General features: G+C 46.5%; 1 protein-coding gene across 1 annotated transcript in view; it reads right to left on the reverse strand.

Moving 5' to 3' along the window:
- Positions 1–24093, reverse strand: part of und (methionyl aminopeptidase und) — a 46127-nt gene that overhangs the window by 15791 nt on the left and 6243 nt on the right. Inside the window, exons 6-11 of the mRNA XM_075696301.1 lie at positions 21643–21698; positions 17386–17567; positions 14832–14926; positions 12527–12623; positions 11465–11568; positions 1061–1176 (exon numbers count right to left, since the gene is read on the reverse strand). Of these exons, the coding sequence (XP_075552416.1) occupies positions 1061–1176; positions 11465–11568; positions 12527–12623; positions 14832–14926; positions 17386–17567; positions 21643–21698 (650 nt within the window). The remainder of the gene's footprint in view (positions 1–1060; positions 1177–11464; positions 11569–12526; positions 12624–14831; positions 14927–17385; positions 17568–21642; positions 21699–24093) is intronic.

The following is a 24093-nucleotide window of genomic DNA, read 5'->3' on the forward strand; positions in this document are numbered from 1 at the left end:
CAGGCGCGTCCCACGCTGTGCGATAACATTTTTTAGGCGGCGAAATGTGGTCGCCCGATAAAGATAAGTACACGTGTCAATAGTTTCATTTTTGCACAACTTGCTACCAGCCTTGTGCACGTACAGTGGATAGCGTTTCTGACAATGTGCTAGGCTCGCAACCCATGCATAGTGCCAATAGCGCTGTCGGCTGTATACTACGCCCAGTGCCGACTCTCGTGAAATTTTTCAAAAGTGAAACAATATGCAAAAGCGATCGCTTGAGAATACTGTCCCTGTACCATGTGCATGTGCGTTTGCTGGCAGACCTGCACTGTGCAAGTGCAGTCAGGTTTCTACGTGACCGCACCACTCCTGGCTGTGCACGCTTGCAGTGCGTATCTTGTCGAGCCAATGCACTGACGGTGGGCTACTTTCACTTCTGAAAGTGACATGCACTTGAAGCGGTCCTGCTCAATGAGATGGCAGAGAACGGAGGTGCTTTTGGGTTATTGCCTATTAAACATGTGCAGTAAGCTTACAACAGCAGCTAAGCCCTGTGCCCGCCACACACACTGGCGAGCAGGCAGCTGAAGATGCTTATTGTGATAACGTTGGCGGTGATAAGTCGAACTGGCACGCCCATCAGATGTTACAGTCCTTGCTGAGGCCATCACCGCACTTCCATGCATTTCTGATGCTTATCCGTAGAGGCATCATCGCATTCGAACCAAAGCAAGAATCATTTGTCGACCTGTCACCGTACTTTCCAAAAAGGCATAAAAATGTTTGTGGCACAGCTTGGCGCTGACCACAGCGCGAGCTAAGGTGACGCAGATGACCATTACACGACAAAAAGTGATCGTGGTAGGCACTAACCAATAGTCATTTGGCTTTAGTGGTGAGCCAATAAATACATTATGTTCTAGGGTGACTGGGCCAGGAATTTGTCATTACTATGTTTCAAGCGGGTATGTAGTAACAAGGTTTTACTACATTTGACTGCTGTTGATTGGTTTGAAAGGTTTGTGGCTCACTTATACATGCACCATGAGTGACCCGGGCTCTTCACTTTGCTTACCTCAGCGGCACACGACCAGCATCAAAATTCTTCATGTAATGAGACACCTCCATGTCATCGTGCACGTAGCCTTTGCCCGTGCTGCCAAAGGTTTCAATGGCGTACACTTCACCTTCCTGCAATGCAAGGACAATGTATTGTAGACTTGTGATTCCCATTTGGCACAGAGTTCAGAATGAAATAATACAGCACGTAAAGGCCAACTGCAACAAAATCTTACTTGGCTAAATTTGTTATAAATGACAAGTATACACCATTGAGCCAATCTTGGCGAAGCAGCAAAGCTGGTAACTAGTTTTTTTCTTAGCGGCATTTACACAACACCTCAGCAGACGATGTGTGCCCTTGGTGGCATAGCTATGACATACATCCCAGCATGTCATGTCCGAAAGATATTTTAGTGCCCCGTGGGGGCACCGGGCACTCAGGCTGGCTCATGCACCCACGCCTGGAGAAGCACAGAGACCAATTAGAGCATGTGATAGCCCAAGCTTTTCGGCGGCAAAAGGACTCGTCACAGCACCTTGTGGGCACCACAGTATCTACGCTATGTAGCAGTGTGGCATCCGAGGTTGCACGAATGCACCCTTGCTATCTCAGAGGTCGTGCCGCAGAGCCGCACATTAGGTCATGCTTCCCTGTCAGCACGTAGTAATGGCCGTGTTATTTTTTTTGTTGTTGTTCTTTCAGTACCAAAAACTACTTGTTATGTGAGCTCTTCGTGATGCTTCTGCTCGTATTTCACACATCAAATTTTGTGTGGAGGCTCCTCAATAACTAGATTATCTTAAACAAGGCTTTTTATGGGGTCCAACTCTTTGTTGCAGTTGGCCTTTTAGGAAGATGAAATGGGATATGCTACAAACAGAACGTTAGCTTGACTGACTGACATACAGCTGACTTTTGTGATTATGTCACTTGAATCAACTCGCCTTTTAATTCAACCACAATCCTAAGTCCTAAAGGGTCGCTATACATGTTACAGAAATCACAATTTTGCAAGTACTATCTGCAATGTTGAACTGACAAAAAAACACTGTCAGCTTTGGCTACAGAGGTGTACATTTCCTTGAGGTCCAAGTGCAAATAATTTATTGATAATAAGCATCCTATACACACAGGCACTTACAAACACAAAAGTAGCATGAATGGTACTGTGCTTCACTGTGTGCGGACGCTCGACTTTCACGCATCCCCTGATGTTGTTTATCCCACATGATGCTTGTGTCTCCTGTAACCTTGCTTCTCCGTATAGCTAAGTGCCACCAGCAGGGGGTATGGTTCCAGATTAGCATGAGAGATGGTGCGAGTGTTGCACTGCTGACGCCACCTAATGGCAGGGTTAATCAGAGGGCAAAACCTCTTGGCCTGTTCCTCTTTCGCTCGGGGTCGGCTAGCTGCGTGGACGTTTCATGCGCTCACCGGCTGTTCACGCAACGGAATGAATGCACAAACACGATTGTTCGAACGCATTCGAATGCAGAAACGAACGCATTTGCACAGCAGCATGCAGGCATGCGGCTCACGCAACCAGGCACGTGCAAGAGAGAGAGAGAGAGAGAGAGAGAGAGAGAGAGAGAGAGAGGTCAGTGGAGAAGTGCAATAGTGAGCTGCTGCTTGTGCGCAGCTGCACAGCTACGCGCGGCAATGAGAAGAACCAGCATTACTCTACGACGCATTCAATGTGGGGACGCGGGAGTCTTGAACTGCCAGGGCGAACGAGTGCCAGAAAGTACTCGGCCCGAGACGGTTGGGGACCTTTTGGGTTTTGGAGATGAATCTGATTCACTATATCCATTGGCAGGGCAATTTTACTTCATTAAAACAAGGTTTTAAATACATGGATCTCTATGGAGAATTTCAAGGGGAATTTCATTTACTTTGTTATATCCTGTTTCACTATAACAAGGTTTGAGTGCACCTTCACTACACCCAATATTTGTTATTTCCATACGCGCCGGTATATTGGCAAAATGAGATCACGATCAGGGCTACGTGAAAGGAACGTACAGTTGAACCTCGCAATAATGAAATCGGCGGGAAATGCAAAAAAATTCGCTTTCACCAGAATTTTGTTGTTGCGAAATGAGACAGCACAGATAGGTAATGCATTGAGGAACAAAACTTTACTGTCGAAATTCCATTAGCCTACTTTGGCAAGCTTTGCTTGAGGATATAGAACCTCACTGCCGCCAGTACAAAGTGCACCGCATTCGTCGATCAGAAGTGGCAGCACTGCCGTGGAGCAGTATTCTCGGTAGATTGCTTTTGTAGGTACGATCACTTTTGTGAGCTATTGCGTAACTTGGCACCAGACGCAAAGCAACAGTACTCCACGCATGCAGCAGCATTTCTCCACTGCATGCTGTCACTCGTAGAAGCCGACGCGTCCAGTGCCGAGCGCGAAAGTGATCGTATTTCGTACACCCGAAGGAAGTCGATCGAAAATACAGCTCCTTCGCGCAAATCCACATCCGGCGCCAAATCTGCATGCGATGCCTGTCGGGTGGCACCAAAACCAGCGTTCCTTGACACTCGTTCGATCACGGCTCGATGCGTAGCACTCCATGCTGCGACCGCCATCTCAAGTGCCATAAAGAATTCCACATTGGTGAGAGGTTGATTTACTTGTTTTTGCTGCATTTTTCTCGCTGTGGCACACATACACACTGCGCTAGGTGTGCGAAAACCATCGTTACATGTCAGTAGCAACATGCTGGCGCTTCAAATGGGCAATCAACAAACAAGATGGCAGCCATGGCGTGTGTCCGGGGTTTGGTTGTTTTTGTAAACAAACATGGCGGTGACCACGTAAGTGTAATGTGGTGGTGTTTTACGCAATTTTAGAACGAAGCAATCACATTTGAGCACATTTTATGGGCTGCTAACCTGGCACGAGTAGGTAATATACACTGTTATGTTCCAGCACATTTCGTTGATGCAGGATTGTAGTACAGCAACATTTCGTTGGCGAGAGGTACAAATGTATTGAATCTTATAGGTGTTTGCAGGGGATGATGCGAAAATATTTCGTTGTCGCAAGAATTTCAGAGTCGTGGGATTTTGTTATCGCGGGTTTCGACTGTACTGTATCTACATGTGTAAGGCCTTCACCCGCACTTTGGAAAGCAAGAACATGAGGAAAAAAAACTTTCACTAAATGGCATAGACATGTCTTCGCTAAATTCCACATGTCACTCCTAGACAGCCTTAGCTGTTCTGCCGACGATGGCCTTACCATCTCTGTATCCTGCATTCTGCACCAAATTGCAACTTTGGCCACCAACTCTGATGAAGCAGCACTGGTTAGGCCTAACAGGCAGATGTGGCGGGTGGCAGGCTGTTACGAGAAGTTCGCCCTCAAAATGTTTGTACCAGTGGACCACATAGGCAATCAGGCATATGATGATATACAGGGACTGGACTGACAGTTACGTGCATGATGTGAAGTTTGGGTCCGCAGGCAATCACCTGCAACTACTATGACTGCCTAGTAAGTTCTGTGTGCGCATGCTAGACAGACAGAACGGTGCAAGTTAGCATGTAGTCATAAAGTCAATAAAGCTGTGAACAGAACGGGCGAAACACACCTTAACCTGAAAGTGTCATGGAGTCAAGGTCACCTGCACGCTAAGTGAACGAGAAATGCACCTGCAGTTTAGACCATCACGAAATTTCAAGTAAATTTTATTTTAGTGGAGCCCAACCTTGGGCAAAAGTCTGCAAATTTTTGTTCTGCTGGCAGTCTGAGATAAAGTCTAACCAACTTACAACGATCCCAGACCAAGTACGCCTGTATTTCTGCCAGTTTGTTGCTGTCGCCGTACGCCAATGCAATGACTGCAAAGGCTCGAGCCCACATATGAAGGCTCCGGAGCAACGGCACATCATCATTATGATGTGCCGGTGGGAGAACTTGCTCAATTATTTCGCCATCCTTCAGTTCGGCACACAACACCGCACTGTTGATGTCTGTAAAAACTTCAAATGTAACGGTGGCAGAAATCAGCACAGCGCAGCCTAGCAGGTCATCAATGACGTCTGCATTTGAGCCCGTTGTGGTAGGCGGCAGGTTCAGGCTCTTCAGTTGTGGAGTCACTCAGACTGCAACTCGAGACTCATTCTGAGCCGGACTGTGAGGGCACCGCTGGTGACATTTGACGCGGCCGGTCGATATTGTGACACGCTGACGAAGATGTCAGCTTGGTCGGAAGACGACGACGCTCTGGGCTTCGCACGCTGTCTACCATCTTGTCAGCTGCTACGATCATTGTAAATATCCTGTTTATATACGTCTGACTGTTTTTAACCCCGTAACATTTTTGGTGGAGGTGCTGGGTACCGACGGGCCCGAAGCATCCTCGTCTTGTGCTGGCATTGTAGATGCAGCCAAGGAGCACCTGCTGCGTAAATTCGTCTTGATAATGATCCTGCAACCGCGACTAAACACAAACTTGCTACTGCTTACCATCAACAAATGAATGGTCTAACCGAGCACCTTAACCACCCCCTTACTGACATGCTGTCCATGTATATCTCCGTTGAGCATCGCGACTGGGACGTTGCACTGCCGTTCGTTACTTTCGCCTATAATTCGTCTCACCATGATACCACCGGCTTCTCTCCATTCTTCCTCTTGTTTGGCCGCGACCCTACGCTACCTTTCGACACCATTCTGCCTGCTAGCCTGAATTCCACGTCCGAGTACGCCCGTGAAGCCATACTCAAAGCTCAAGAAGCACGCCATATTGCCCGACGTCGACTTGTGGAGTCGCAGGACAACCAGCGGCGCTTATATGATGCCCGCCATTGTGGCGTCCATTACACACCGGGCACCTTGGTTCTCCGTTGGTCGGCGTCGCGACGCATTGGCCTCTTGGAGAAGTTACTTTCACGCTACTCTGGCCCTTACCGTGTCTTGCGTAAAGGAACTGACGTCACGTACGAAATCGCCCCTCTCGAGCCAATCGTGGCTCAGCATCGCTCCGACGTGGTCCATGTCGTGCATCTTAAGTTGTATCACTCGCTTGCCTCCTAACCAGCACCGAGCCAGTGCTTCCGCCGCCGGGGGTCATGTGACATGCTGACGACGAAGATGTTGTCAGCTTGGTCAGAAGAAGACGACGCTCTGGACTTCGTGCGCTGTCTACCATCTTGTCAGCCGCTACGATTATTGTAAATGCAGTCGAAGCTCGATATATCGAACAGCGTGGTGATCGCAAAATAGTTCGATATAGCCAGAATTCGATATATAAAAGCACATAGAAAACGCTTCAAAACCTAGCATAAATCAATCAATGAACCAATCGTGGCGCAATAGATACTCACATGAAGCTTCAAACAAAGTATTTATTTTGTTCGCTGAAAGTACTGAAGCAGCGTAGCCTGCTTCATATTGGCAACCGCGTGCTTGACCACGGCGTCCTCAACATAGTCCAAACGGTCCACAAGAGACAGTCCAGTGTCTTCTATTGTGCCGCAGTAGCGGCGTACAACGGCCAAAGCAGCTACAGCCTCAGTTGCAGTCGGGAGTGGGGCAACATCAGCGCTTGCTGGATCGGCCTCGGCAGCGTATTCGTTTGGCCGCTCAGCAGTCACTTCTGCTGCGATCTCCACGTCTGTTAACTCTGCCACTGTTCCGGTGCTGTCGTCACCACCACCGAAGTCCTCAATGCACATGCTGTGTGGCTCAGCACCGACAAAGCGCTCCAACTGGCTCCACATTTCTTCGAGCTGGCATTCTTCCTCTGTGCCATCAAACGTCAAATCTTCGGTTGCTTCCTCAGAAGCTTGTTCAATGCGGCTCACGAAAATCGCATGCCGAAAGCAGTGAACTACTGTCGACTGCTTGACGTTGTCCCACGAAGCTTTCAGCATTTGAGTGGCACCCAAAAGGTCTATCTTTAGCTCTTGGCCCATCTGCAGCTTGAGTAGCAAAATGTCGATCAGCAGACGCTTATAAATGGACTTGAAAGCGCGAATAATGCCCTGGTCCAATGGCTGCAGCTTCGACGTCGTGTTCGGCGGCAAAAAAATGAATTTCAATACGGCTCAGCTGGACATCTGTGTGGTGTGCTGCGCAATTGTCGACGATGAGGCAAACCTTCCGGCCTTGACGCACCAGCTCAGAGTCCCATGCCTTCAACCATTTTTGCAATAAATCCCGAGTCATCCACGATTTCCTGTTCCAGGCATATGTAACCTGAACGCTGGGGCAGTTGCACATGCACCTCGGGGTTTGAAACTTGCCTATGACAAGCGGCCGCAGCTTCATGCTTCCGTCCATATTAGCAGCCAACAGAACTGTGATATGTGCCTTGCCTTGCTTGCTGCCGTGGCACTTGTCTCCGCGGGTGTCGAGGGTTTGTCGTGGAAGCATTTGCCAGAACAGGCCCGTTTTGTCATTAAATATCCGATTGGGCTCATACTTGGCAAGAATCTGAGGCCACTCTTGTTCAAGCTACTTCTTGATTTCGCCTTCATTGGCGTTCTCACTTTTCCCCGCGAGTGTCTTCCCGACAATGTTAAAGCGGGCCTTAAAACGTTGCAGCCAACCGCTGCTGGCGTTAAAGTTCTCGGCGCCGAAAATGAACCCAAAGTTATTGGTCCCGATAAAGGAATATTCCGGGCCCTTACGTCGATAAACCATTTGTACAGCGCCTTCTCGACGTCTTCAAAGGCAGCTTTGTACACCCGCCGCGCGCCTGAGTGCTGGTTCTGTTCCGCCTTGGTCTTTATGTCACTCTTGTTTTTCAGCAGAGTGCTCAAAGTACTCCTTGGGATGTTGAAAGCTTCAGCAACGCTCGACTTCTTTTCTCCATTTTCAACGCGCTGTATCACTTCCAATTTCGCAGCAAATGTCAGGGACGTTCGCTTCTTCGCGTTTGCAGCCATCACACCAACCACGACAGGCCTAAGCCACACACACACTAACAACTGGCGTAGCACAAGCGGCAGCAGCGAGACGCACGTGTTGTTGACGTTGTCAAACTAGCCAACGTGGCCAAGCCACGGCCACGCCAAGCCGCTGCGTGCGTACGCCGCTATGTTCAAATGGCGCCCTCGGCGCAACTGATGTGGGCAGCTGTCGTACGCAGCAGTCTGGAACACCCGTCGCACCGCCGCTACCTTTGAGAGTGTTGCGGGAAAGCTCGCCTCCTGTCAACAGAGCACACTTGGTCTGGGGCGGCGGAGTTCGATATATCCATTTTACATCTGGCCCCGTGCGAAATAAAAAATTAGAAATGCATGCGATTTTCCACGTAATTTAGAAAGTGTTCGATATACGCAATAATTCGATATATCCGTGTTCGATATATCGAGGTTTGACTGTATCCTATAAATATACGTCTGACTGTTTTTAACCCCGTAGCAATATGTTCAAGAGAAAGACTTCTTGGAGCCAGCAGGGCGCTGTCTGGAACGGAAACTAAACAAACAAGCATAGAATAGCGGAACAGTGTCCGAAAGGCGAACTTAACAAACAGAACGGCTAGAGCAGGCCATGTGTGGGGTCGCCAGAATAGGATGTGATGATCGCAGTGTTGATGCAACCTATAATTCAGGTCACGACGTGCTGCGACCAAGGCAAGGCCTCAGTGAATACCATGAGAACCTATAATATCTGAAATCACACTTGATGTCTTCTTGAGGATGCCAGAGGAGATAATGTCAGCAAAGTCAGCATACACTACAGCCATGAACGGAGTCCAGATAATCGAATGTAGAGCTGGCAGCTGGCGGAAATACCGGTAATCTTTACACATTAAGTCTATGGGGCCATTGGCAGTGCCACGAAACTGTCCGAATTATTGAGCATGTCCGGATTATCGGTGTCCAATTTATCGATCGGCGACTGTATGTCCTTCTGCCATGGGAAGAACAGCCGCTGAAGCGTTTCTATCGATATTCACGCTACCCAAGTTGGCGAGAATGGAGCACCACACGCTGCCACCACATCAATGTTGCAAAGGATCGGCGGTTACTATGCCATTATCAGGAGGCCATGGTTCGGCGACGCTTCCTTTATGCATTGTCCATTGCTGATAACAGCTTGTGGCGTCATTTTACCTGTCGAACATCGCATTTCTTTTTCCCAAGCGACATAGATAACAAATTTTATGGCTCTTGTGCGGCTGATGCGCAGTCGTAATGCTGAGACCACAATGTTCAAGACCTTCAGAGAATGGCAGCATGCCGCAATAGTTTCCGAAGTTTACGCTTCCGAATGTTGTCTCCATCTCGTGGTGCTCCACCGGGAATCACCTAGACCACCGCATCGGTCCAAGGATCCGAGCCCCTCAAGGGGGATGATCAAGTCAGCCGCGTGTATTGCGTGTGCCTGAAGCGGATGCTCCACTGGGAGTGAGACAAAGCGCCACAAGGAGAAGGCCCAGAGCACAAGGAAGGCGTTTATTTGACGACTAGCTTGGAGTTGACTGTTACACCCTACCAGTGTGGCGTGCGCATGAGTAGAAGCTCCCACAAATCAAAGGGTGGCACAACAGCATTAGAAAATGCTGTAACACGCCGCTATATGGGATCATCCAACGGCCACGATACCAGGGCACCATTCCTTTACTTCGGTATAGCCTCCATAGGCGACCTGGTGCAATACAACTGTGCGCATGATGTGAGCCGTGTCTCTTTGGCATAGCCTCCAGAACAGAAGCAGCGAATAGTTGTCCACCCGCCTCGGGTCGAGAACCTTCAGCAAGGTCGGCCAACAAAAGGGGTGACCGGGGGGAATCTGAATAAATTATGCACCGTTTCGCTATCCGAGAGCTTCTCTCTGTGCCTCTGCCCCCTGGACAGACCAATTGCATGAGCCCCTGGTCCATTTGGGGTCAGACAGCAGCAAGTGCTTTATGGTCTTGCTGCTTTGTGGCGTCTTCAGAGGAAAGGGAGAGGGAAAGCGTTAAGCCCGCATAAGCGAAGTTCAAAAGCGACTTCGCCACGATGTGGCCCCTATGCCCAAAACATGCTGCGCTATGGCGCTGCAACAAAATGAACAACCGCAATCCCCCACACGGTCAACTATACTCCGTTTCATACATCAGCTGCAATGCTGTGGAAGCTACACAAGAAGTCTGGTCACCAAAATTTATCACTTCGTGCGTTCCCTTCTATGCTTCGCTGGATGCTAGGACGCGTTTGCTCGTGCGAGCGTGGACGTGAGGCTGCCGCAACGGGCAACGAAAAGACACAACGAAAAGCAAATGGATTTAAAACAACGTATCAGCAGCCGTATGAGTACATGGTTCGTTTGCTTCTAAGAGTAAATTCTTCTTCTTTTTTTTTTCAATCAAAACAGCTTATATAAAGAAAATTTTCACAATAATCGAGTCAAGAAACACAGTGCTATTTCTAAGTGTGAACGCAGCAACTGCAAAAAGTATCTCTAGCCTCCACAGAGTTGCACCTGATGTATGAAACGGAGTATAGAATGCTTTGCTCCCTTGTGCAGAATTGAGAAATGTTCCGCTGCTAGTAAAATATATCACAAGCTCTCGAATAAAAAAAAAAATGGCGGCTGCAGTTGCAGTTTGCAAAATGACAGGTGATTGGAACCAGGCGCCGTTTTTAAAGATACATGATGCCACATTTCATACTTTAGCCACTGAAAATCTGTTCTCAAACCAAAGTGTTGCCCAATGGTAAGTACTGACGCATCCAGTACAACCAATCAAAAATAGGAAAAAAATTTGTTGCAGTTTTTGCATGAAAGGCAAAGTATTCATTGGGACAGAAAACCATTTGACAGCTACATGAAGTAAGGCTAGTAGTCTTATTGACTGTATAAATTGCAATAAACACTCGCTTACTAACTACAAACAACGATGATGTGATGGTACAAACAACCATGATACAAACAACCATGATGTGATGCACGCAGATGCAAACATGAGCAGATCGCACTCGATGACAGCGCACTCGCCATCAAAATACTGGCGTGATGAATGGCAGAAGTGGCGATGAGGAGCACTACAGTGAGGAGCACTCTGGATGAATGTTGACTACCAAATGTTCTTTGACATGAACTGATATCTAGGTACACAGGCGTTTTCACATTTACCCCTACTGCAGCCTTGGCTGGTAATTTAACCTGCAAGCTACTGCTCAGCAGCAGCAACTGGTAACAATGGTAACTAAAGCAGCCTCAGCTAGTAATTCAACCTGCAACCTACCGCTCAGCAGCAGGACGCTACATCAACTGAGCCAACACGACATACTGATGGATCAATCAGCGCACCTATGTACACACCTTCCCCAAGTTGTTTCAAAACTTGACATGTATAATTCTGCTGCACAGCTATCCCAATTCTACAAATGAATCAAGTCAATCACAGGGATCATCATTTAACCTGACTTGGCTGAAAAGATTAAGATGTAGAGTGCACTAACCTCCATTCTCACTGCTTCTCCTCCCTTGACAATAGGCACTGTCTTCCCAGCATGGATCCGGTATGGCCCAATCGAGTGACCATTAAGGTTGCGAATGGCCTTCACTGCAGAAACGAATGAAAGCATGCAACGCTTGAACAAACCAAATGTGTCACCTTGGGAATAAGGCTGCATTCTCTGCCTTCAACAGGCTACATAAGAGAGGCACACCATCTGGAGCACTGCTATGGGCAGCGAAATGGTTGACGTCACACCATACCCGACCATGCTCTGTGTCAATGCCTTTCCTTCAAGTAGTCAAACCATTACCTTCTTTGCAACCAAGTAGACTTTACATATGCGCCTACTTAGTGCCCCCTGACCCTTAAAGTCACCCTAACTAAAGGGCACCTGGAATTAAAAACCTGTGAACGGTTAGGACAGAGCATTAAGCTGCAATACAGCATTGAATTATGGGGTTTTACGTGCCAAAACCACCTTCTGATTACGCCATAGTGGGGGACTCCGGAAATATGGACCACCTGGGGTTCTTTAACATGCACCTAAATTTACGTACACGGGTGTTTTCGCATTTTCCCCCTATCAAAATGTGGCCGCCATGGCCGGGATTCGATCTCACGACCTCGTACGTAGCAGCCCAACACCAGAGTCACTAAGCAACCACAGCGGGTTGCAATACAGCATGATCTACACGTAAAGAAAAAAATAATTTAAATATTTATTAAATCACAAGGTATAGTTTTTCAGAAGAATGCACAGAGGAAAAAAAATTTTTAATAAGGAAATCTTGTATAAACAAGAGTAGTGATACTCGTCACCGAGAAATGGCACTCTTGTAGTTTGGACTGAAGCGCCACCTGTCAGGTGATACTATTTGAGTAACAAAAAAAAAGTCAAATTAAAAGTTGAAACAAAAATTGTATTTCCATGCACTCTGTAAAAACAACACCTTGCTACAGTCTATATTTTTGTCATCTTTTACTGTTTATTTCACATCTGGATTTACTCTAGCTACAAGGTGTGCACAAGTTACCACTCTACACATAACAACTTTGCTCTCACCCTGGTATGTCTTGCCATCGAGTTCCACTTCGTAAGATTCCATGACTTCTTGGATTGCCTCGCCAATGTCACAAAGCCTGACATCTATTCCAGCCGTCTGCAATGCAACAAAAGTAAACAGTGTTATTAAGTAGTCCGGAAAGGTAAAAGCATGTGCTGCTATACTGCAGGTCTTTAATACCGGTGTCACATCACACGACCACGCTTGATCACAATCAAGCCCAATCCAAATCGAAATCCTCGACTGCGTCTGGCTTTACTGAGTGCTGGTCGATAGGATACACCACCTTTGTGGCCTGAAGCTGTGGGAGCTGCATGTGGCTTGCGCAATTGTTGAGGAAGAGCAGCACATTCCTCTTCTGCTTCTTCATTTTGCTGTCGAACTCCAGTAGCCACTTGTTGAAAATATCCTTTGTCATCCAGAGGCTTTTGTTGGAATCCATCCACAGGAATGTGCACACGCCGCAGGCATAGCAGTCTTCGTGGCTTCCCTATAACCAGCAGCCTTGCTTTTTCACTCCCGTCCGTATTGCAGCAGAAGAGAACATTTACGCACTTCTTCAACTTCTTGCCCCCGTGGCATGTGTCTGTGAAAAAAACAGGTCTTTCCTGGCCTCAACTTGGAGAAAATGCCACTTTCATCGGCACTGAAAACGTCGCACGGTGCGTATTCTTTGAGGTGTACTGGGGAAAGCCTCGGCTTATTAACTGGCCGCAACAGTGTCATCAACACTGGCCGACTCTCCAGAAAGGCCCTTGAAGGAGATTCCATTTCTTAATTTAAATCGGCTGAGCCAACCTTCACTGCTAATGAACACTTCTTGGTTCAGAACAACGGCAAATTGCTCCGCACGTTTCCATAGAGGCAGACCATTCACAAAAATGTTACGTGAATGGGCGCCACAAAGCCACACAAGCAGGGCCTCTTCGACGTCGGGGAATAGATAATAATAATAATAATATTTGGGGTTTTACGTGCCAAAACCACTTTCTGATTATGAGGCACGCCGTAGTGGAGGACTCCGGAAATTTTGACCACCTGGGGTTCTTTAACGTGCACCTAAATCTAAGCACACGGGTGTTTTCGCATTTCGCCCCCATCGAAATGCGGCCGCCGTGGCCGGGATTCGATCCCGCGACCTCGTGCTCAGCAGCCCAACACCATAGCCACTGAGCAACCACGGCGGGTGTCGGGGAATAGAGCCTCGCGGAGTCAAAACCTCTAGGGCTGCAAGTCACCCGAGACTTTCTTTGCTAAGATTGCCTCCTTGGCGCTGATGATAGTGTTGATGGTTCGCTTTGATAAGCCGAAGGTCATGACAACGTCCACCTGCTTCTAGCCATCCTCAACTTTCTCGATATCAAGCTTGTCCTTCAAGGAAATCTGCTTGCGTTTCGTCAGTTCCGGTGGTTTACGATGCATGGCGTTGGCTGATCCATTCGACTCCATCACACTGCTAATGTCCTGACGGTATGTTCGCACCCACAGGCTGACAGGATAAACAAAGCACACGTCGTGCTAAACATGAACGCCACAAAACATTTTATTCCAAGATGGCGCGCTACCAAGCGAATACATTTTTTTCTTTCTTAACTTTGCCAAAAGTATTATGCAAATATAAGTGGCAAGTAAATACTGCTTTTATGCTCTTTTTTTTTTTACGATTTGAGTCAATGGCTGACTTTTAAAATGCTCTGTTAGACAGCAAACAACTGCTTATCGCTACAACGGAGATCAGTGACCTCTGTTCTTAAGTACCAGTGCTTCAATATTAAAGAGTGACTGCTTACATGCAGTTGTGCACTCCAAATCTTTGATCTCTTTCTCTCGATTTTTTTTTATTCTGATGACACTGCAAATCATCCATCATTATATAAAAAATTTTCAAAGCCAGCCCAATTTCAAGCCAGTCGAATCCAAAACAACTACAGCCCCCTCGGAACGGCCGCCGCCTGTGTTGATCCTGCTGGCACTGTTCCCAACCCGAAATTATGCCAAGCGATGTTTGAAGTTGGAAGCTATTGAATTTAGGACGTTCGTGGTACAGAAATCTGCTCTAAAGGAGCGCTGACCAGCTTGCTGGCCTTATTGCTTAGTCAATTATATCCTAATGTATGTTGTATCAGAATCCATTGTATGCGAAGCTCAATCAATGGAAGAGATAGGAAGATCAGCATAATGCTGCAGATTAGTACATAGTATCCGAATGTCTGTTGTAAGCAGATCCGTTGTAACGAGGTTATACTGTATATGGTGGTTTTTAATGTTACTGAAACTTTAGTCATTTTTAAGACATGTTCTTACCCTTATTCCTGTGTTAGTGGCATCTCGTACCGCTTCTAGCAGTTTGTCATATTTGTTGTTGAAAGTCAGTGTGAAGGCACAGTCAATAATTTGGCCTGGAAAGATCAAAACAAATACATAGTCACATTTTATACAGAAAAGCAAATACTATACTGAACATTTGAAATTCAAGCAAGGATGTGCTTACGAGATAACGGGTAGATATGTTGTAATACATTCAACTAATGCATTTCTTAGTTATAGAGAAGGAATTAAACTTACTATGGTATAATTAATCCTAGCCAACCACAGCAATGAATGTTGGAACTCGTGTCAATAGGAAAACTCAGGCTAGATGTATGCATTATGCAGTATACCAACTAAACCATAAATCACAAGAACACTAAACCGTGTTGAACAAACAGCAGAAAGCCTTGGAGCATAGTGTTCACAGAGCACCCCAAACATTCAATGCAATAGCAACAAGCAACCAACCAAAATGCTGCAGAATTTCCGTCACATGAAAGTAGCTTACCGTATTTACTAGAATCTAACCTGCACTCCTTTCCGATAAAATGGGTCCAAAAATTGCGGGCACATTAGAATCAAGTACGGCCCTAAATCTGCGTTGCCATATTGCCATCGTCATTTCGAAATGGCCACCTCATACGCGCTTCGAGTCTTGCTACCGTAGCTTTCTCTACGTGCTGCAGTACACGTGCTTAGGCAATGCTTCCTTTGGCTTAGGTTAGTGCACTGTCTGTCTTCCCATTTTCTGCGTTTGCTCTATCAGTATGGAAACGTCGACTGCAAAGACATGCAGAGTTCATCACGATGCCGCAATTAAAAGGAAAGCGATCACATGTGCGGAGACGGAGGGAAGTTGGGCCACATCACGGGCATTCAGAGTTCCCGAAACTTGCGTGCGGGAGTGGGGCAAACAGAAGAGGCGCTCTACGCCGATCGCTGCTACATACGGCGCGGCCCCCATCTTGAAAGTGATCTGTGACGGAGACTACGCATCTCGGCGCACCGCACTGTGTTCTCGTTGTTTAGTTTGCGTCAAACCGGAGGTCGCATAAAGGTCAATTCCTTCACTGCTGCTACTGCACTTCCTCACTCCAGCGTTTAAAGAGATTCCGCGGTCATTGAGTGAGACGCGTCCATGTTTGTTTGTGCGTGTGTGGCACCATGCTTGTTAATTTAGTTAGTAGGCGCTTGCTTAAAAGTTTATACAGCCGATAAAACTACTGTCCTTACTTTTCGTATAGCTGTCTACTAATTTGCTATCGTAATCGATCCTTCTCCTTTCGCGCGAAACTGCAACTTCTTTTATTTATTGCAACTTTAGTGCATTAGGAGTAAATCTTTTGTTATTTCCAAATTAGAGAAAGTTGCATTTCTGTATGAAAGAATGAGGTGCGTGGTACTGTAAAGGACTTTCCTTGTTTTTTAGGTCACGGCAAATGGGCGCACGTTATAATCGAGGCCGCGTTAGAATCAAGTAAATATGGTAAGTGGAATTGCGAATTAAATGGAACAACTGTCTCTACATCATTCAGTCATGCATTTTGGTAATGCAAAAAGCTCTAATTGGTATCAATATTTTCACATCTTTCTGTAAACAAAACAGCGGATGATGTTGTGACACATCCACAAGCAGACATGGCTTTTCTTTTTTTTTTCTTTTCACGAAACAGTTAAGCTCTGAAATTTCTTTTGCAAAATGAGACGTGTCCACGTTTGCTCGTGCACGTGTGACGCCATGCTCATTAATTTAGTTAGTAGGCGCTTGTTTAAAAGATTATACGGCCGAGAAAACTAACATTTTCTCTAGGGAGAAGTCCATTCTTAAAAAGTGGTTGCAAAGACTCAAGCACACAACAACTGACACATTTTTGTGCACAGCAAGTGCCAATACCACAATAAAGTTTGTGAACTCTGTGCGTCAAAGTGCCTTATCATTTTCTTTTTATGGAAAAAAAACTAGCAGTTGCATTCATTTTTTTAATGCTTATCACTTCTGAAAACAGAGCTGCCTACCTCACATCCTGGCAAATTCGTTATTAAACCGAGGATTTATACCGAGGAAGTATATTGTGCGGAGGAACTTAAATTCTGGGGTCTTACATGCCAAAACCACAATCTGATTATGAGGCATGCCATAGTGGGGAATTATGGATTAATTTTATTCGCTTGGGGTTCTTTAGTGTGCTCCCAACACATGGTACATAAGCACTTTTACATTCCACCGCCATTTGAATGCAACGGCCATGACCAGGATTGAATCTGTGACCACATGTTCAGCAGCTCAACATCACGGCCACTGAGCCACTACGGCAGGTAAGAGAAACTTGCTGGCAAGATTTCCAACCTTTTGTAAAATGTGCAGTCCCCCCGCAGCACACAGCCATTCCCAATCACATAGCTTAACAACTCTGCTGCTAAGGTTAGCAGGTGCAAACGTGCAATGAAGGTTACAACAGTTAGGAAGACAAGAGCTGGGCTAAGACAGACAAAATAACAAGACAGAAGATGCCTTCTCAATGAGGGCCACCAACTGTGATCTGCTTGCCATTGATGTGTGTGCCAAAGTCAATCTTGCACACATCGTCGTAGCCCAGCACCGTTGGGTCGCCTGCGTTCGGTGTGTAGTGTGCGGCACAGTGATTGAGAGAGCAACCCGTGGGGAATGCAAGCCCTGCACTCAGCCCGTTCTCCTTGATAAGTGTGCGAGCTGTAGACTCCAGTGTTTCACTGCAGTGAAAACAGAAACAAATGAATGAGACAGTGATTGCAAACCTTTGCTTGGCAAGTTCAGATGTGTGCAACTTAACAAGACCAAAAACTCTGGAATGAGCGAATGACGGGCCAAGCTATCAAGATGCTTTATAAGAATACTTCAACATCAAAAGTTTTTCCGAACAGTATCACATTTTTTCATATAGTATATCCCAACCCTCGACATAGCTCTTGCTCCAGACTACAGTTGCCAACAGATAATTTGAACTCAATGATGACCACCATAAAATCCGAATAATCAGAAGTCCGAAATACTGAAATTGGCATAAATTAAGTGACTTTATTCCGCAAGTGGCCCCCCCAAGAAAGGTGTGCCCTATTCTCGGATCGCCACTTTCGGGGATACCTTCAATTTTGCGTGATTAGCGCAAGACACATCAGTGTCTACAAGTGACGGCATCCTTGGCACGGTGCCAGAAAGGCTGTTGCGCACCGACACATCCAGTGCTAATAATGCAAAATATATCGAACATGAAAGCACCTTCAAAAACGTTCATCAAGGAATATGGCCAAAGTTTGTAGACACATTGGTATGTGCACATACCGTGGCCGCGATGTTGTAGTGATGGTTTCTTAAGCTATTCCTCTTCATATTTTTACACTTCATCAATCCATAGTGAAAGCGACACTAGCCTGCGCTATCACGACACTAGCCTGCGCTATCGCGACACTAGCGACACTAGCCCGCGCTACATTAGCCTACGCTATCAATATCCCGGGATCAGCTGGCCATGAATGGTGGGCAATAAGAATGACATAGAATCAAGTGGAAGCAACCACTACAAAATTGCAGCCTATATCTCAATCACTGTCATTCTGCCACAGCGACGAATGTAGTCAGTGTATCCACTGAATCTTCCTCTCCTGGCAAAGTAACAAAAATCTACCGCACTGTGATAACTTAATGTGCCTATTTCTTCGTAGCTGTCACCGTGTGGCACTTCCCTCGCCGTTAGCATCAACACAAACTTGAAGGTAAGGTGGAGTTGATGCCACTAGAAACTGCTTGAAGTAGCAGACCCCACCCCCCCAGGACTGTATTACTATTTAACACGTAAATTAACAAGCGTTGGACGCATGGAACTAACCTCACAAAAAAAAAAGCAAATTTGAAGTGCAGCCTTAATGATTTAGTGTCTTGGCTTTTCCTGTAGTCGGGGCACTGCCGGCAACTACTAAATCGAATAGACTTCGCTAGTTTCGATTTTGAGGAGGCGCTGGCAACATGGCTGACGACCATGCCAGTGACTTATCAAAATAAAAATATTGATATTTCTGCTAGACTTGGTGGCCAAATTAGTATGTGGTCTGACGACCGGAGTCATTGCACAAGACGAGCGGACGACGAAGAAAGAGAAGTGTGTGCGGAGGCGTGGCTCGCAAGAATGAGCACGTGCCGGGCTTCGATGGCGGACGGATCGGCGGAAGGAGCTCGGACCGGACAGGACCTGGTGGGACGTTTTCCGGGGTGTTTGAGGCAGTTACCTGTCCGCTTGGGCGGCTGACTGTTCACAGACCCAGCTGGGCCCGCCTACACATGAGCAGCTGACGGTCCACTTGGGCACTATCAAGCACCGCAGACCACAGAGGCCACAGAACGGCTCTGGCGGCTGACCGTCTGCCCTGTTGGCTGTGCTTGCGGTCCCGCCTGAGGGCCGCTGCCGCAACCACACAGCCCTACAGCTCGCGCCGCTGCCAGCCGTGCTGACGGCCCTTGCTGTGGGGTGGAGCCAAGGGAACTCACTGCCAACAGGCCAGTCCAGCGCCACAAGCTCAGAGCGGCGGGCATCTCTTCCTGCCCCGGTACCTGGGGGCGGCAGCTTCGCCTGCCAACACAGCCACGACTGTTCAGCCTACTGTGAAGCCTCGCCATGGTACTACGGGTGGGTGAGTTGCCGGCGGAGTGACAACGAACACTTGAAGTCGACGAACTCTTGTGCGTAGCCTCAGACAATTAAAGAAGCGCCGCAAAGGCATTTTAGAATTTTTCCAAGTGTTATATCTGTTCATGTGTATTGTGTGCTGGTAAATGCCATACGCACCCTCATATACAGCAGATAAATGCAATGTTGGCTCACCACGTCTTCCTCACTGTGTGTCGAGCCTCTGGACCCACAAACTATTTCTATCGCATTTCTATCACCGTTTCTATCATAGAGAGAAACTGTCGCCGGGCACTGCCGATCAAGTGGCGGGCCACGTCCCAACGTCCCTGGCCCTGCTGAACCAGGCTTTGGCCCGGCTTACAGCGCTGTCCTTGAAGGCTACCTGGCAGATCCTGCCGTGGCCAGGCTTTGCCCCGGCTCCTGACGCTTCAGAAGCAGGCTGTGTTGCGGCGTTCATCGCCGTGCTGCGCTGTCGAAGCTGACTTGCACTACGACTCCTGTGTTGCCGAGATAGGCTGCAAGGCGGCGTTCATCGCCATACCTCACCCGCCGAGGCCACGCTGCGTTACGGCTCACGTCACTGTTGTAGCGGCTTGCGGCTGAGCTACGCCCCAGCCAACGCTACCCAACCGCTGCGGCTCAACTCTACCATCACTGGAACTGTGAATGGTGCAGAAGCTGAACTGAGTTTAGCGACAAACCTGTTAAGTGTACTAACTGTATTTATCCTTATGTGTCTATGTCTAGTCTCATGTCTGCAGTCTGTGTATAAATTCATTCCTCTGTCTTGGGTGATTCTTTAGTACGTCTGGCTGACCTGCGCCTACATTCATTAGTCCACAGTGGTCATGCAGTCAGGGTTTGAATTATTGCACAGCACAATGCAAGATGTTAGAAATTTTGGATGCCTCGTTACGCCTGTGGGGCCAGTGGCAGTACTGTCCAAATCCAAATAATTAAGCATGTCAGAATTTGAATCCATATTCAAATTAGTATCAGTCAGCGACTGTACTACATTGTGTAAAATAAGGAAGACAATGCATATAACCCATGCAATTACTCACACACAACATTCAAGCCGCTGTAAAAGCAACCTGGTATATTTGTCAGCACAAAGCACACATCTCGAAGCAATCTTGTTTCATATACACAAACACACACACACAAATGAAAAAAAAATGATATCCTTATTTAGCTGCAGTAACGTTTTATTTCTTGTTCTCTTCCAAACTCTTTGACAAACCGGCACATTCGCACACACAACTAATCTGCTGTACCAGCATCGACATCGAGGAGGATGAGGAGAATGGAGGCTGGCTAGGGACTGGCCACTATCTAGGAAGCGAAGCAAGTGCATGCTTCAGATCACGTGCAGCCTACACAAAGTCGCTGGGAGATTGATCCGCCGAGGCAAATGACCGTCAGCTAGGGCCTTGTGCTTAGTAAAAATATACTCCTTTTTATTGTGGCTCATTGTCATCACTGATTTTACACGCCACAAGATTGGTGACCACGGACAGCGGACATGGCTGATGACAATCGCAACATTTCCAATCTGCTATGATCACGTACAAAATTGCAGTATGCGTAAATAAAATAAAAGTGCTTAAAGGGACACTAAAGTGAAAAATTATTTCTTCTGCATCAGTAAATTACCGTTCTACAACACCAAAAACACTACTCTTACAACGATAAGACGTTTGGTAAGCCAGAAAAAGCGCAAGAATGAAATACGGGTGGCGACGCCTACTCCCACACCTGGGGGCTGTGACGTCTTGGATTTTGATGGCATCTTCAAGGGCCTACTAATTATATATAGTGGTACAGATTGACAACATTGTGTTCTAAAGAAACCAAATATTAAACATGGCAAGTTTCGGGAACGTTTATTCAGCCAACACAGCCCAAATGCGAAAAGATATTTTGGAATCCCTGACGTCACGCCGACGTACCGGCGCTAGCGTTTCGGCGCGAAATTCGAATACTGATACTTGGACCTTCATTTTCTCATCTAATAATCAAACTAATTTTTTTACATGACTGCCTGCAAGGTTCTCAAACAATGCTTCATTAGTCTAAACTGATTTATTGTTTCGCTTTAGTGTCCCTTTAATAATCCAACGAAAAACATTTCTCTTACTCACCATATATCGATCATAGTCATTCCAGGCTTGATAACTTTCAGCATATACTGCCGTGTCTGAAATCAAAGAAGCAAGAGAGTGAGCACAGGGACAATCGGGGTTCTCCCCACAGTGGGCAACGGTGGAAATGCTGCCCACCACTCCAGTTAACCAGTCAAAATTTCTGATTCTCTATTTACTCTACCCTCATGTGTTTCTTTATGATGTGGGGAAATATCAAAAAGAAAAGTGACATTGAAGTGGAGAAAATCGCACTTTTTTAGTGTGCTGTCCAATCGCACCCTGAAGTGCACGACTGGCCCGACTTTCCGTTGACGTAGCACTGTCATGTCGAAACCATCATAACACTGTCATTTCGAAACCATCATAAAAAGCAGAGATCTGAGCTTCAGATAGCCGCAGCACCATATTCTGCCATGCAGAAATAAATGCAAAAGAAGCGAACAGAAAATTTAAAAACTAGCATCACAATTTGTTACTGCTGCCATACACACACATGATGCATTCATATTCGCTGATGCAGATTTGAATTGCCAGCACGTGATTTGCATGCATTTTGAAAACGGCAAGCTGTGCATTCCTTTGTTCCAGCAAAGTTTCACACTCTCAGTATGATGCGTTGCTGGCTCAGGTTAGTTTCATTAATGCTTTAAAAAAATTGGTGAATTTAAAATTCAGGGTGAGGCTCAGCTGCTAGTGCATGTTGCAAGTGACAATACGGGAGACAACTGCAATGGTGCCATTTTCCTGAATTCTGTGTGCTAATGATTTCTGAAAAATTGAGCGAGACGCTGTATGGAAACGAAAACTTTGACAATCTCCAAAATCGATCGGCGACATGGCGGCATAGTTTTTTGGCTTGTTTTGGCTATGAGTCATGTGAATGGCAATGTGAATAGCTTATCAAAGCCATAACTCTCGATTCTACGTTTTGAAACATATATTCGCATGTTCCGAATAATATGAATATTCTGAGCAGTACTGAAATTCGATCTGAGGCAAATAGCAAATTGCATAACATTCGATCGAATATTCCAAAATCTAGAATATTTGTCCAAGCCTATATAATACACAGTCATTAGCACCTTTAGTTCCCTGGACTTCCTGCTGCCATAGATGAAACTTGATCCCATGGCAACTTCTATGCATTTTGCAGGTGAGAACAATGCACCGGTTGCTTCTGCATATTGAATGTTGCCAATGTCTGACTTACTTGCTCACAAACACTCCAAATATGGTAGTTATACTACATACACTGATGATCATCTGTTCCTGTTTAAAAAGAATTGTTTTTGTTTCCAAGTGAAGGCAATATGTGTTCCAGCAAAATTTCAAAAATGAAATCAAATTACGGGTTTCCATTGTCTAAAAGCAACACTGGGACTACGAGAGATGCAACAGTGGTGGGCTCGGAATTACTTTTGAAGAACAATGGATCTTTAACATGCACGAGAATATGAGCACATGAATGTTTTGGATTACATCTCTACCAGAATGTGACCACCACAGCTGAGTAGCCGATTTTTTTTTTTTTTTACCTGTTGGATTATTTGAACGTCTCTGAGGCACCGTCTTATTCTTTATTGAACTAATGCATAATGGTGACTGAAGTTTCGCATTCTGCACGGCGTCTCGCTCAATTTCTCGGACAGAATCCACATGCACCATGTAAGAAAAATGGTGATCTTGAAGAAAGACAGCTCCATTCAAGTTGTTGAGTGTTGACATTTGGCCTAGTTGGTACATCATGCAGGTTTTTCGGTGTAGCATAACTAGTACATGGACACAAGGAAGAACAGGACACGCATGCAGCCCTGTGTGTGTGCCCTGCTCCTCTCTGTGTTTATGTACTAGCTGGGCTATACCAAAAGAATGCCGTTCAAGTTGACCCCCATACTAGGGTAGCCATACTCTTGCTTTTGTTGGCTAACTGGTTTCTTGGATTTTCAAGAGCCACACAGTCACTGTGAATCGGTCTGCACTAATTCAGCGAAAAACTAACTTTGGTTGCAAACTCCCGGTGAAGCAGCACTTGTTAGGCCTAACAACCAAGACAGAGAAGCCATGATGAAATTTCACTGCTGACCTGTGCGGTGGCAGGCACCAAACCACTGCAAGTTTTCCGCTTATCGAATGGCTCATTAAGGGTCCGGCCTGGGATCATGTGCATGACTGAGGGCTGTAGAAGTGGTGTTCGAGACCACGGGTGACAAATTGACAATTATGGCGAGCGCGCCACCAAGTTCGTCTATGCGCTTACTGGACAGAACAGCTGGAAAAGATTAAGCTCACACGCATGCTAACAGCACCGAGCTGAATTTGTGCAAAATGCTGAACTGCCAGGGTTATGTAGTAAAGGTAACACTCGGCAGCATTGTGGCAACACTACATGCACATCAGGTTGCGAGATGGGCAAGTGCAGAACGCTCCCGCAGCCTTGACAATACAAAT

The sequence above is a fragment of the Dermacentor variabilis genome, chromosome 6, assembly GCF_050947875.1.
Source record: "Dermacentor variabilis isolate Ectoservices chromosome 6, ASM5094787v1, whole genome shotgun sequence".
Lineage (NCBI taxonomy): Eukaryota > Metazoa > Arthropoda > Arachnida > Ixodida > Ixodidae > Dermacentor > Dermacentor variabilis.